Source organism: Hibiscus syriacus, unplaced genomic scaffold (assembly GCF_006381635.1).
Source record: "Hibiscus syriacus cultivar Baekdansim isolate YM2019G1 unplaced genomic scaffold, ASM638163v2 tig00110461_pilon, whole genome shotgun sequence".
Lineage (NCBI taxonomy): Eukaryota > Viridiplantae > Streptophyta > Magnoliopsida > Malvales > Malvaceae > Hibiscus > Hibiscus syriacus.
Genome location: NW_024062746.1, coordinates 975,762 through 987,898, shown reverse-complemented (window position 1 = coordinate 987,898; position 12,137 = coordinate 975,762). Strand labels below are relative to the sequence as shown.

Sequence of the window (12,137 nt, the reverse complement as noted above, 5' to 3'; positions counted from 1 at the left end):
ATAAGTGGGAGGGCTTATTTAAACATAGTGTTGAGGGGTTTTAAAGTTTCAGTGAGCTAAAAACATCAAACACGTTGCAATAAAGCGAGAAACAAGAACAAGAGAAGGTAAAAACTACTCGGAGAAAAATAAGAAATTTGCGAGCAAATTGCAAAGGGTTTTTATTCATTTCCTCTTTCTGCACCAGAGATTCTTCAATTTCCTGCGTTTAGTTTAGGGTTCTTCTTTTCATCGGCTGCCGGTCGAGGTATGTATATACGCATATATTAATTTATCGTTATTTCAGTTAAATTCATTTATAATTTTGGTTCTATTTATTGATTTTTCGGTGTTTTTTTGTTTTGTTTATGTTGAGTGTTTTTAAAAATATCAAACAATGCAAAAAAGGGTGAAGATCAGGATATTTAGGTTGTTGAGAAAACCAAGGAATTCACTTCGGCTTACAATAATAAAAGGGGACAAAAACGAAAGCAAATTGCTAGGCGAATTTTAGACAAATAAAATTCAGTTTCGTGAGCTTAATTGGTTTAAATATATCATGGTGCGACTAACAGAAAAATGCAATGAAGAATCTTCGGTTCATCTTTTTTTTCTTTTGCAATTTTAACATGTTGGTTATTGACGTTTACATTTACTATGAATGCTTAGGGATTAGTTTCCTTTGAGACTTGAATAGCTGTTTTTAGACCTGGTGCAAGGATGTAAGAACGTGAATTTGGCGATCTCTAGGCGGTAAAGTGTGTGTTTATACATATAATGCAATGGATGCTCTGCTTGGTAACAACCTCTAGGTTTATCTTGAAAGCCTTGTCCTACATTTTTTGTATGATTTGCTATTATGTTGGAACTGATTTAGCAGGGTAGTGCTTTGTACTCTTTATCCCTTAGCTTCGACTGTGTCGGTTGTGTTTATTTGATTACGAATTTTCAATCGAATGTTGTAGGTTGACCCTTAACTTCCTTTGACGGTTCACAAGTATGGCCAGTACCAGGAAACATTTGGAAAATGGTGCTGCATCTTCTCTGATAGAGCAGCTTTGCAAGGCAGTTTTTGAACTGGAAACTTGCAAAGATGCTTCTGACAAGGTTCAGTGGACAGAAATTGAACAACATTTTCGCAATCTTGATATAACATTAAAGAAGAAATATGAAGAACTAGAAGCTAAGGAGGAGGAGTACAAGGAGAAAGAAGGTAATACTCTTGCATTGATTTTGGAGGAGGAGGCAGCTGTTGCTGCTAAGGAACTAGACTTCTTGGATCGAATTCAGGAGCTGAAAGATGCTGCTGTTGCTGCCATTGCAGAGGCACATTCAAATTTCCAAGCAACATATGTGGATCCTCTCGATACGGGGGTCAACAAAGACATCAAGGTAAGCAGCCCTATCGATAATAGAAACTCTCCTGATGAGGACTTTCCTCATAAAACAGGTGAAAATACTGAAATTGTGGCTGCTGATGTTAAGCCATGTCCAGAGCTGACTCAATTTTGTGAGCAAATGGATGCAAAAGGACTTCTTAATTTTGTAATGGAGAATCAGAAAAATCTATCTGGCATTTCTCAGGAACTTTCCTTTGCATTAGAAAGTGCAAGTGAACCAGCTCGTTTAGTGCTGGATTCATTGCAGGGGTTTTACCCTCCTGATGAAACAACTCAAACTGTGGATGCTTCCCTTCAGGGAATGCGCAAATCCTGTGTTGTCCTAATAGAAGCAATGTCTGCCTTTTTGGCCAGAATAGACCCTGGTGCTGAGCACCTTCTGAACCCCGAAACCAAGCAACAAGCCAAGGCAATTGCTTATGAGTGGAAACCCAAGTTGTCTAGTGCGGGCAATGATACTACCAATGGCAAATCATTGAAAGTGGAGGCTTTTCTGCAGCTCCTTGCTACTTTTAGGATTGCTTCGGAATTTGATGAAGAAGAACTCTGCAAGCTTGTTGTTGTAGTTGCTCACCGCCGGGAGGCACCTGAGCTCTGTCATTCCATTGGGTTAACACACAAAATGCCAGGTTGGTGTTCTTTTAATTAACTGACCTAATGGGGTTTGGAGGCTGGACCCTTGCTTCCATAAGATGTGGCTTGAGCCTCGACTTTTGTTAACCTTTTGGTTTAAGCTCTAGATTATTTGAAATATATAGTACTCCACTGTTTGGTGTAGATTTGCTAAACCATGTCTCTCTGTCACAGTTGTTGTTCAATTACTGATTAACAGCGGGAGGCAAATAGATGCTGTACGACTCATTCATGCCTTACAGCTTACTGAAACTTTTCCGACCGTGCCCCTATTGAAGACATACTTGAAAGATTTGAGGAGAAATTCCCAAGGGAAGGGTGGACACTCTGGTGGTGCTGCTGGTCCACAGGTTTGTATTCCGGATGACCAACTGCCTCATGCTTAGAATGCTTTTGATATGTATTTTTTCTATACAAAGATAAGAAATGGTTATTTCCATATACAGGTCGATTTTAATGCACTAGAACTTGCAGCATTGAGAGCCGTGATAAGCTGTGTTCATGATTATGGGCTAGAAGCCGATTACCCACTTGACCCACTCCAGAAAAGGCTTGCTCAACTGGAAAAATCAAAAGCAGATAATAAGAAGAGGCCGGGAGATTTCGGTAAACGACACTCGTCAAAGAGATTAAGACCCAACAGTGGATTCAAAGGGTTACGGAAACCTCCTGGTTGGCAGGCTCCGACTATTTACACCGAGAGTCATGCTTATGTCGGTATGGTCCAAAGGTACCCTCATGCTGTTCCCAACCCCTACAATTTTCAAGTCCCGACCCAACCCGCATATGCTTCACAAGCTAATGATCAAAGATTATACTTCTATCCACAAAACGACAGAGGTCCGGCTCCTTCACACAATGCAACTACATCTAACTACGGTAACCATGGCAGTAGCAGATTGCAACCATCAAACCAGCCATACTTGTAATTCTTGAGAGGCAAAGTTCATTATATAGACTGAATTTGATCAGTGTTTTTGCTCGTACTTGATGCTAAATATCAAGTCTATTACTTGATGCTAATTTTGTAATTTTCTGAACGGGTAACTGGTAAGATAATTCTAGTTCAGGACATGCATTTTAATTTTATAGAAAAAGATGTTGATTTTCAACGGCGTGTAATATAAAATTGAAAATGTCGGTTATTCAGAATAATCTAAACTAATCGCAAGAACATGTTTTTGCTTGCTTATATTTCCTTTATCATATATTTTAAACTTTTAAGTTACTCCAATTATCATATATTTTAAACTTTTAAGTTTATTTGGAATAACATCAGTAATTAAATAGAATATAGTTATTGATTTTAGGTTCGAACAGTTCTAATTTTATGTTTGAACAGTTGTGTCTATAGAATGTGTCTAGAGGCAGAATCACGTGGGGGCAAAAGGGACATGACTCACCCAACTTTTATGGTTTAATTGTATTTTAAACTCTTAAAAGTTTTAAAACCATTAATATTAAGTCTTGACTTTCCTAAAATTTTATAGTTTATTTATTTTTAAAACATCAGTTTTAAAGTATTGTCTAACTTTTTTTTATTTAATTACTTTTTAAGACGTGACAATTTTGAAATTATTGAAATTAAGTTTCAATCCTCTATCTTTTGTCGTTTAATTAGTTTTTAAAATCTTGTTAATTTCAAAGATAAACAATTTAGTCTCTCCCATAATTTCATCCTAATTCCGCCTATGAATGTGTGTACGTTGGTAATGGTTAATAAAGATGATAAACAAATATTATATTATAATCATCTCAGACTATTTAAGAAAAAAAATTATTTGTATACTAATCGTATTTTTATAATGATTGAATTATAATTATTTAATTAAATACTATTATTCGGGAAAAATGAGAAAGAAAATGAAATTTATGTATGTATATTCTCATGGAAAATGCTTTTATTGGATTAGTAAAAAATGTGAGGATATTTAATTATTTATGCCGGATTACTGCTTGTGGCCGATCATAAAAGTATAATTAAAATACATTCCGAAAATTCAAGTCAAAATATTCATAAATAAAATTCCAAAACGACGAGAATCCACCAATCTCCAACTAAGCAACGCAAGCAAAACGATTAAATAAATAAAGAATTAACTAATCCCGAAATAAAATTTAAAAAAAAAAACTGGAAAAAGGGGTAAAAATGCCTGAAGACCCAGCAACAGAATAGCGAAATCTGGGACTAATTTATTTATTTTCTTGGAAAGATCAGCGGACCATCAAAGGGGAAAGAACCCAGAATTCAAAGCTGCATTAAGGTACCTTTTTTTTTTTCCGCGTCTTTGAAAATTTTCTCTTTATTTCTTAAGTTTAATTATCTTTTGTTGTTTATATACGAATTCAGGTTCTTGTTTACTTCTTGGAGTTGGATATTTTTTAAAGAATGAGGAAACCCATTTGATCTAGCTACTTTCTTTATGATCATGTTGTTTCTTAGTATGAGTTTGAAAGGATAAGTGGGTTTTTGGATTGAGATTTTATAGGAGGAATGATGGTGTTTAGGGATTTGTTTGTTTGTTTGCCTTGCTGCTGGGAAACCGCGAAAAACAGCTGAAGTTTGTTCTTTGAACAAATTATTATTACTTTTATATAACTACAATACAAATAGTGACAAAATCATTCAGGTATAAAAGAATTTGAATAATTGTGATATTATTATACCGTTAGTGGGAACTTGGAAAGCACATAAATTATAATCTGCTCCATATAAATGATATTAGAAACCATTTGAAGATAGGTTTTGGAAGTAATGATTCGGGTAAATTTGTTGGTTTCATTACTGCTGCGCTAGTTTTAATCTAGTAGCATGTGGAGTTTGAACATGGTTGCTGTAACGTTTTATGTTTGCTTTTTTTAATTCTTGTTAAGGTTTTCTTATCCTCGAATTGAAACATGCTAATACTGGGTTTAGATCATCGTATGGATGATTCTACATCCCAGTAGTCTTATCTGGTTATTTTTGTTCCAATGATATCTTTTTTTTATTCCAAAAGGTACATCTGAATATCTGATATGCATTAATTTTTTATAGAAGTGTGAATGATAACAAAAAATAGGAACAATATATACAAATAACTAACTGTTAATTTTCTAGATACATGGGCTTTAGTGAAGAGGGACTCTGCCTGTAGTACTGAAGTTTATGAGGCATTGGAGTAAAGATGAATCCATTGAAGGAACAGTTTCAATTATTCCCTAATCTTCATTTATTCCATATAATCTTTGACAAGAATTTGGCTTGATTAGTCAGCTAACTCTCTCCTCGATGGTGGGTGGTCGGGCATCGTGTTATGTTTAATGCCGAGAGGTTGCTTTTGATTATTCTTTTAGGCTTGCATTTTGGCGGTCAATAATATATTTGGTGGTTTAAATTATTCATTTATTATTTTTTATTCTTTATTAGGATTGCTAGTTGGCGAAGATGAGATTTCAAAATACCTGTCTGGTTCTTGTTATCAAGATAGTGTGCTACATAAGCTGTGGTACTGGTGTTCAAAGGGTTTTCTTCAGTTTTATGGACTAATATGGTTTCCAAAGGATCCTTAATCCATCATTGATTTTTTTTCTTCTGTTTAACAAGGTACGTGCTACGTTCTCAATTTTTGTGGGCTTACCTGTTTTACTTTTCTTTTTCTTTTTCCATTTTGTCCCTGTATCAGTTTTGTTATGAAAAAATAACCAGTATTGGTGGTGTTGCTGGCATATGCTCTAGTTCACTGATGATTTTGGTTTAGGTTAAATTGAATGCTAAGAAAGAAAATATTTGTTGAACCAAAGTAATTAGGCTCTAAGCTTCCTGTATTTTCATGACAAAGATATATCATATTGCTTTTATGCTATGCATTGTAGTTATTATTGTTGCTGTTGTTGTTTTTGTCCTTCTCCTCTTTCTTACTTGTGATCTCTCCGACTTCTTTTTTGTTAATCAGATCATATGGAGATATCTTTGTTAAAAGCACTTCTCAGTAACATTTCCTCATTTTTAAATTTGTCATCTTCTGAGAACATCAACTCTGATCCAGTTCAGAAGTATTACCAGGGAGCAGAAGAGATATTAAAGTTGTTGAAGCCATTTCTTAGCTCTATCCTTGATTCAGAAATATCTTCTGATGAAGTGCTTAGTAAGGCATTGGAAGGGCTAAGTCTCTCTATAGAAGAATTGAGAGAGCAATTTGAAAGCTGGCAACCCCTTTCGAGTAAAGTTTACTTTGTAAGTTACCAGTTACTTTAAGTTCATAACTTCACTTAGCAATTTCAGTCAGCTTACGGCTGGAAGAAGTACTTAAGTTAACCTTTTAGGCATCGGCATACACCTGATATCATGAAGCTTTGATCAATTACTAATTTACTCGTCTGAACGTTAATATTTTCATATGAAATGTGTCGTAGATTATTGTTGTAACTTTACAGGTAATTCTTGTGCAATAACCTGTTAGACATATTTTCTGCCCCTATGGTCTATGGATTTGTGCATTTTCTTCTTATTTCTTATGGTTATTAGACCATTATCATGTTGGAATGTATAGCTTTTGGAATATATTTAGCCCCTTAAGCCCTGATTCTTTGATGTTTGCTCATATTTAGATGGAAAATTGCTATAGATGGGTGCCTTTTCAGAAAATAATATTATATATAAGAAGATATTTTTCTTATTAGCTAGCTACTAGTCGATTAGTGTTGACCTTTAATTAAATGAACTTGGATAATCATCTTCTGTTCCACTTGGTCTCTAGGTTCTGCAAGTTGAGTCATTAATATCAAAGATTCGGAATTCTAGCCTGGATATGTTCCAGTTCTTGAAGTCTTCCCATCAGCATCTGCCTGATAAATTGAGGTCAGCATCTGTTGAGGTAATTTATAACCCAAGTTACTTGAGGTTTTATACTTTTATTTGAAGCTTGTACTCTTCATGTTGTGCTCAAGTTTTATAAATACAGCATAATTGTTGTATTCTCACAATTATTACCATATACCAAAAAAAAGCCATTTATTGGAGAGTGAATGTCATGCAAGTATACAGTTTTGAGATGTGAGAAAATATTTAGCTTTCATTTTGATTTGATTTCTGAGTTAAAAAAATGCTAAAGGAGAATCCACATTTCAGGATTTTTAATTATTGCCAATTGATTGCAGGATTGCTTACAGAAAATTAAGCATGTAGCATATGAACAAGCATCATCTGTCATCAGGGAAGCCATACGGGATCAAGTGGATAGTGTTGGACCATCCTCGGACATAATAGTGAAAATTGCAGAGAACTTGAGCTTGAGGTCAAACCAGGAGATTCTGATAGAAGCTGTAGCCCTTGAAAAGTTGAAGGAGAATGCTGAACAAGCTGAAAATACTGCAGAAGCTGAATTTATTGATCAAATAATTGCTCTTGTAACTCGCATGCATGATCGTCTTCTATTAATGAAACAATCTGCAACCAGTAGCCCGGTTCCCATACCTACTGATTTCTGCTGCCCCCTTTCCCTAGAGCTAATGACTGATCCTGTGATTGTGGCATCTGGACAAACCTATGAGCGGGCTTTCATTAAGAACTGGATTGGTCTTGGTCTCACTGTCTGCCCCAAGACACGGCAAACTTTGACTCATACCAATCTTATTCCTAATTATACAGTAAAGGCACTAATTGCAAACTGGTGTGAGTCAAACAATGTGAAGTTGCCTAATCCCATGAAGTCCAGTTTAAACCAGTCCTATCTGCTTCTTGTGACTGCAGAGTCTGGTTTGCCAAGGGATTCAAATAGTTTTGCTCCTAGAAGCAGCCAACCATTATCACCTGAGTCACGGTCTAGAGGTCAAGCTGGTAAGAACCTAGTCACTTCCAGTGGAATTCATCGGGAGGGAACCTCCCCACTGCATCCTCGTTCTACCTCAGGGGGTTCCATGCCAGGTATAGCTGGAAATGGAGAGAGTCTGGATGTTGCAAGAACATCACCAAATAGTTCCGTAGACAGTTCAGAGTTGGAACAAAGGTATAACAATTCTGTTTGCGAACCACCTGTGTCAGCTTCTAACAATGCCGGACAGTCATCTCAGAACCATACAAGATCTGTTTCAGCTTCTAGTGCACTTCCTAATTCAGATTCTCCTCAAGGAGCAGTTGGAGATGCCAATGAGACTTCTGAAACTCATCTCACAGCCTACAATAGTGATGTTTCTGGGGAGGTTAAATCTGACTCACAGCCTACAGTCAGCTCAGTCGTCTCACAGAGAGAACCTGAGTTTCCTCCTCGATTGGTAGAAGCACGATCTCGAAGCCAAACAATCTGGCGCCGGCCATCAGAGCGGTTCATTCCAAGGATAGTTTCTTCTCCTGGTGTTGAGAACGGGGCTGATCTTTCTGGCATTGAAACCCAGGTTAAGAAGTTGGTAGATGACTTGAAGAGCACTTCAGTTGATAATCAAAGAGAGGCCACAACTCAACTCAGGTTACTTGCTAAACACAATACGGATAATCGGATTATAATAGCAAACTGTGGGGCCATTACCTTGCTAGTTGATTTGCTTCGTTCACCGGATACAAAGATTCAGGAAAATACTGTTACAGCACTTCTTAACTTATCAATTAATGATAACAACAAAACAGCTATTGCTGATGCCAATGCAATTGAGCCTCTGATTCATGTCCTTGAGACAGGAAGCCCTGAAGCCAAAGAAAACTCTGCTGCTACTCTCTTTAGTCTTTCGGTCATTGAGGATAACAAAGTCAAGATTGGAAGGTCTGGGGCAATTGAGCCTCTTGTTGATTTATTGGGGAATGGTACTCCTAGGGGAAAGAAAGATGCAGCTACCGCCTTGTTTAATCTGTCAATATTTCATGAAAACAAGGCCCGAATTGTGCAAGCTGGTGCTGTAAGGCACCTTGTAGACTTGATGGACCCAGCAGCTGGAATGGTTGATAAGGCAGTTGCTGTTTTGGCTAATCTTGCTACAGTTCCTGAAGGGAGGAATGCTATTGGGCAGGAGGGTGGGATTCCTGTGCTGGTCGAAGTTGTTGAGTTGGGTTCAGTGAGAGGGAAGGAAAATGCTGCCGCTGCTCTTTTACAACTCTGTACGACCAGCGGTCGGTTTTGCAGTATGGTGCTCCAAGAAGGAGCTGTTCCACCACTAGTGGCCTTGTCCCAGTCAGGCACCCCAAGAGCTAGAGAGAAGGTATACTCCTGTTATTTCCTAAAAATATCTTTCTTTTACCTTTCTTGAAAATTATCATAAGCTGCTGTTGGTTGCAGGCACAGGCACTTCTGACCTACTTCAGAAGCCAACGACATGGTAGTGGTGGGAGAGGCTGAAAGTAGGAAAACAACTTTCACGGCATCCAAGGCATTGGATCTAAGATACAGGTTGCATACATTTAATGTGCCAAATTATTGCATTTGGAAGGTTTGCTCCTTGGATTTACATTTTACAGGGTGTGTAGGAAATCGAAAATTTTAGTTTGTAGAGGATTCAATGGAGTCCTCTTGTGAAATGCTTCTTCTTTTTTATGTGTATTTGTGATTGTAAGAAGGGAATTTCATAAATGTGAGTCTGTCTGGTCTTAACGACGAGCTTGTTGGGGGGGGGGGGGTAATAACACGAATCGATGAATAATGTCCTGGTTTACGCCCCATGGCTATTTATTCTTTCAACTCCACTGTTTTTCAGATTAAACTCGATAGTCAGATTGATTCATAAGTCATGCATTTGCAGGCAGCCAACCAAGACGCGGGCATTTTATGCTTCTCTGTAGTTCCATTTTGTTTGACATTGTCAGATCAAAATCCATTTCTTTTAAATTGACTATTATAATCTCTCGAGAGTTATTTGCTTATGCAATATTTCATTTATCAATTGGACAAACAGCCTTAATTGATGTTCTTTAAGCTGGTCGAAGAGCAGTCTGAATTTTATTTCCTTATTGTTTCATTTTGATTTCGGTTCAGGTTCTTTAAAGCTTTTAAAATAGTTTCCATGTAATATTATCAAGTTTTCTTTCAATAATTTAGATATTTGGCATGTTAAAATTAACTATCAACGTTTATCAAAATGCTCATTTTATCCTATATTCTATTTTTTTGAGTATTTTGACTTCTAATGTTTTATTTTAAGGTAAAATCTCCTTCTTTTTGGGGTATTTTAACACTTAACATTTTATTTTAAATTAAAAAAGACTAATATTTTAAGTGTTAATCATGTATTAACTAATAATTTTTATCTATAGCGGAAGTGTTTTGCCCCTCAAGTAAAACGTGAGGGTCAAAATTCTTTTAAAAAAAGGGATAAAATGGTTATTTTTGTAAACTTTAGGGATTATTTTTGACATTATGCCTAGATATTTTGTATAATTTGGGAATGAAAAAAAAAATCAAATATTTAATTATTGCTTGAAACGCAACGCAACCAATCCGGTTTAGTGAACTTGTACAATCTCGTATTCTTTTTTTTGATTAATTGGTGTTGGCAATACAAAAAAAAGTACTATATAGTAAAACAAATTGTGATTTTATTAAAATAAGATCGAAGAATAAATAAGAAAATGATATTAAAGACAAAAAGGAACGGGTAAATGATGAAAAGCATATGTCCTAAAGCCAAAATACCAAACGAATTGTCCAGAAAACACTAAAGAAAAACTGCAGTCTCAGCCTGTCGAAGTCAAACTATCATTACGCTAAGGAATTACAAAGCAAATGTTGAATGTGGTGAAATCTAGTCTAGAGCACCAGAGCAATGGTTGCCCAACCCAATGCCAACCCGCCAATCTTCTTTATGTTCTTCATTGTCTCTGCTCCACTCTGCATTTTTTATTTCATTTTCCGCATAAAACAATTCAACGATTTTTGAAAACTATAAATGATTCTTTCACATATAAAATAATAAAATTAAAAAGTTTTTTTGAATATATTAATGCAGTGTAAGATCGAGTTTGTTAATGTATGCAGTGTAATGAGTCTAACTGCTCAGATCTGGAAGTGCATTGTTGAACTGTGTAAGATAGAAGAAAACTAGATTGAAATGTAAGTGAAGACAGTAGAATGTACCTGATCGGCAGCAACCGAAGGCCCGGGAGAAGAAGCTTCGAGGCTAGGTCCAGGAGCGCCAGTTGGTGTTGCAGGAGATCCGAGCAAATCGGGAGAAGGAGCGGGCGCATTGTGTTTCTTAGATTTCTTGCTTGGAGCTGGTGCCGGAACCTGAGCAGTAGTCGGTGCCACAACAGGAGCCGGAGGTGAGGCCGAACTCTCTGGAGGAGGACTCGGTGCAGCAACGGGAGGTGATTTGGTAGGAGGAGAACTTACATGTACCGGAGGCGGTGGCGAACTCACTGGAGGAGCAGCCGGAGGAGAAGAAGCAGGTGCCGAACTCACTGGAGTAGCAGCCAGAGGAGAAGAAGCCGGAGCAGATTTAGATGAAGCTGGAACCGCCGCAGCCGGTGGTGAAGAAGTTGATGGAGAAGTGGTAGGGGCAGCCGTGGGAGCCGGTGATTTAGGCTTACTCACGGGAGCAGTAGCAGGAGTTGTCGCTGCCGGCGGAGATTTAGCAGGCGCGACTGCCGGAGTTTGAGCAGCGACAGCGGTCACCACAATAGCAATCAAAGCAACCGCAAATGCGCTTCTAAGATCCATTGTTTGAGATAGCGGGAGAGTGAAGTGGTAAAAGAAACTGGTAAGGTAGTAAGAGAGAGGGTCTAAATATATAAATAAAGTCAGGAAAAAATTGATGTTGAGATCAGAAATAACCGTTCGATGGGAAACCTCTTATGGGGCCATGAGCATCAAAACTATCAAACAAAGAGACAGTGTAACGTGGCGATCCAGAGTCGACACAGTCTGGAATCGGAGCCCACAGAAAAGAGCCATGTTAATTTGCTGACACGTTATTAATTATGTGACAGTCCTAATTAAACTTAACTTTTAATTCATTTTTGTAGACCGCTGAACATGTCTCGAGGAAGAGGGTGAGTTGTGATGTAGCCGCCGGTCGGGTATTTTTTCCCCCCAATGTCACAAACAAATGGGAGGTGGCTGCGTCAGGGAGTAAAGCTGATACGATTAGGACATCGGGGTAAATGTCACTTCAAATTGTAAAGTATTTAAGGGTTCATTTTTTAATGATAATTATGGTAAATGTTTG

General features: G+C 37.3%; 3 protein-coding genes across 4 annotated transcripts; 2 read left to right on the top strand and 1 right to left on the bottom strand.

Annotated features, from left to right (window-relative positions):
* Positions 1 to 725: 725 nt before the first annotated feature.
* LOC120126725 (FRIGIDA-like protein 3) lies at positions 726 to 3,124 on the top strand. Its single transcript, XM_039144831.1, has 3 exons — positions 726 to 2,008; positions 2,187 to 2,362; positions 2,459 to 3,124. The coding sequence occupies exons 1-3, from the start codon at positions 979 to 981 to the stop codon at positions 2,939 to 2,941; spliced, it is 1,689 nt and encodes a 562-aa protein (XP_039000762.1). The 5' UTR covers positions 726 to 978; the 3' UTR covers positions 2,942 to 3,124.
* An 895-nt stretch (positions 3,125 to 4,019) lies between these two features.
* Positions 4,020 to 9,623, top strand: LOC120126723 (U-box domain-containing protein 4-like). 2 transcript variants are annotated; one of them, XM_039144829.1, is made up of 6 exons: positions 4,020 to 4,276; positions 5,422 to 5,598; positions 5,948 to 6,228; positions 6,752 to 6,868; positions 7,152 to 9,179; positions 9,257 to 9,623. In XM_039144829.1, exons 3-6 carry the CDS (start codon positions 5,953 to 5,955, stop codon positions 9,314 to 9,316), a joined length of 2,481 nt encoding a protein of 826 aa, XP_039000760.1. In that variant the 5' UTR covers positions 4,020 to 4,276; positions 5,422 to 5,598; positions 5,948 to 5,952; the 3' UTR covers positions 9,317 to 9,623. The 2 variants fall into 2 exon arrangements, with proteins under 2 accessions (XP_039000760.1, XP_039000761.1); XM_039144830.1 differs by lacking the exon at positions 5,422 to 5,598 and having other exon boundaries at positions 9,257 to 9,622.
* A 946-nt stretch (positions 9,624 to 10,569) lies between these two features.
* Positions 10,570 to 11,682, bottom strand: LOC120126730 (lysine-rich arabinogalactan protein 18-like). The gene is made up of 2 exons (XM_039144836.1): positions 11,048 to 11,682; positions 10,570 to 10,801 (listed from the first exon to the last, which is right to left on the bottom strand). Exons 1-2 carry the CDS (start codon positions 11,627 to 11,629, stop codon positions 10,721 to 10,723), a joined length of 663 nt encoding a protein of 220 aa, XP_039000767.1. The 5' UTR covers positions 11,630 to 11,682; the 3' UTR covers positions 10,570 to 10,720.
* Positions 11,683 to 12,137: the final 455 nt, after the last annotated feature.

What these genes read in the sequence shown, in the direction of transcription:
- LOC120126723 (XM_039144829.1), top strand. Translation starts at nt 5,953, where the DNA reads ATGGAGATATCTTTGTTAAAAGCACTTCTCAGTAACATTTCCTCATTT. An exon ending in TGAGGTCAGCATCTGTTGAG is followed by an intron (nt 6,869 to 7,151) that starts GTAATTTATAAC and finishes AATTGATTGCAG; the next exon opens with GATTGCTTACAGAAAATTAA. An exon ending in CCCCAAGAGCTAGAGAGAAG is followed by an intron (nt 9,180 to 9,256) that starts GTATACTCCTGT and finishes TGTTGGTTGCAG; the next exon opens with GCACAGGCACTTCTGACCTA.
- LOC120126725 (XM_039144831.1), top strand. Translation starts at nt 979, where the DNA reads ATGGCCAGTACCAGGAAACATTTGGAAAATGGTGCTGCATCTTCTCTG. An exon ending in GTTAACACACAAAATGCCAG is followed by an intron (nt 2,009 to 2,186) that starts GTTGGTGTTCTT and finishes TCTCTGTCACAG; the next exon opens with TTGTTGTTCAATTACTGATT. An exon ending in GTGGTGCTGCTGGTCCACAG is followed by an intron (nt 2,363 to 2,458) that starts GTTTGTATTCCG and finishes TTCCATATACAG; the next exon opens with GTCGATTTTAATGCACTAGA.
- LOC120126730 (XM_039144836.1), bottom strand. Translation starts at nt 11,629, where the DNA reads ATGGATCTTAGAAGCGCATTTGCGGTTGCTTTGATTGCTATTGTGGTG. An exon ending in CTTCGGTTGCTGCCGATCAG is followed by an intron (nt 10,802 to 11,047) that starts GTACATTCTACT and finishes TAAAAAATGCAG; the next exon opens with AGTGGAGCAGAGACAATGAA.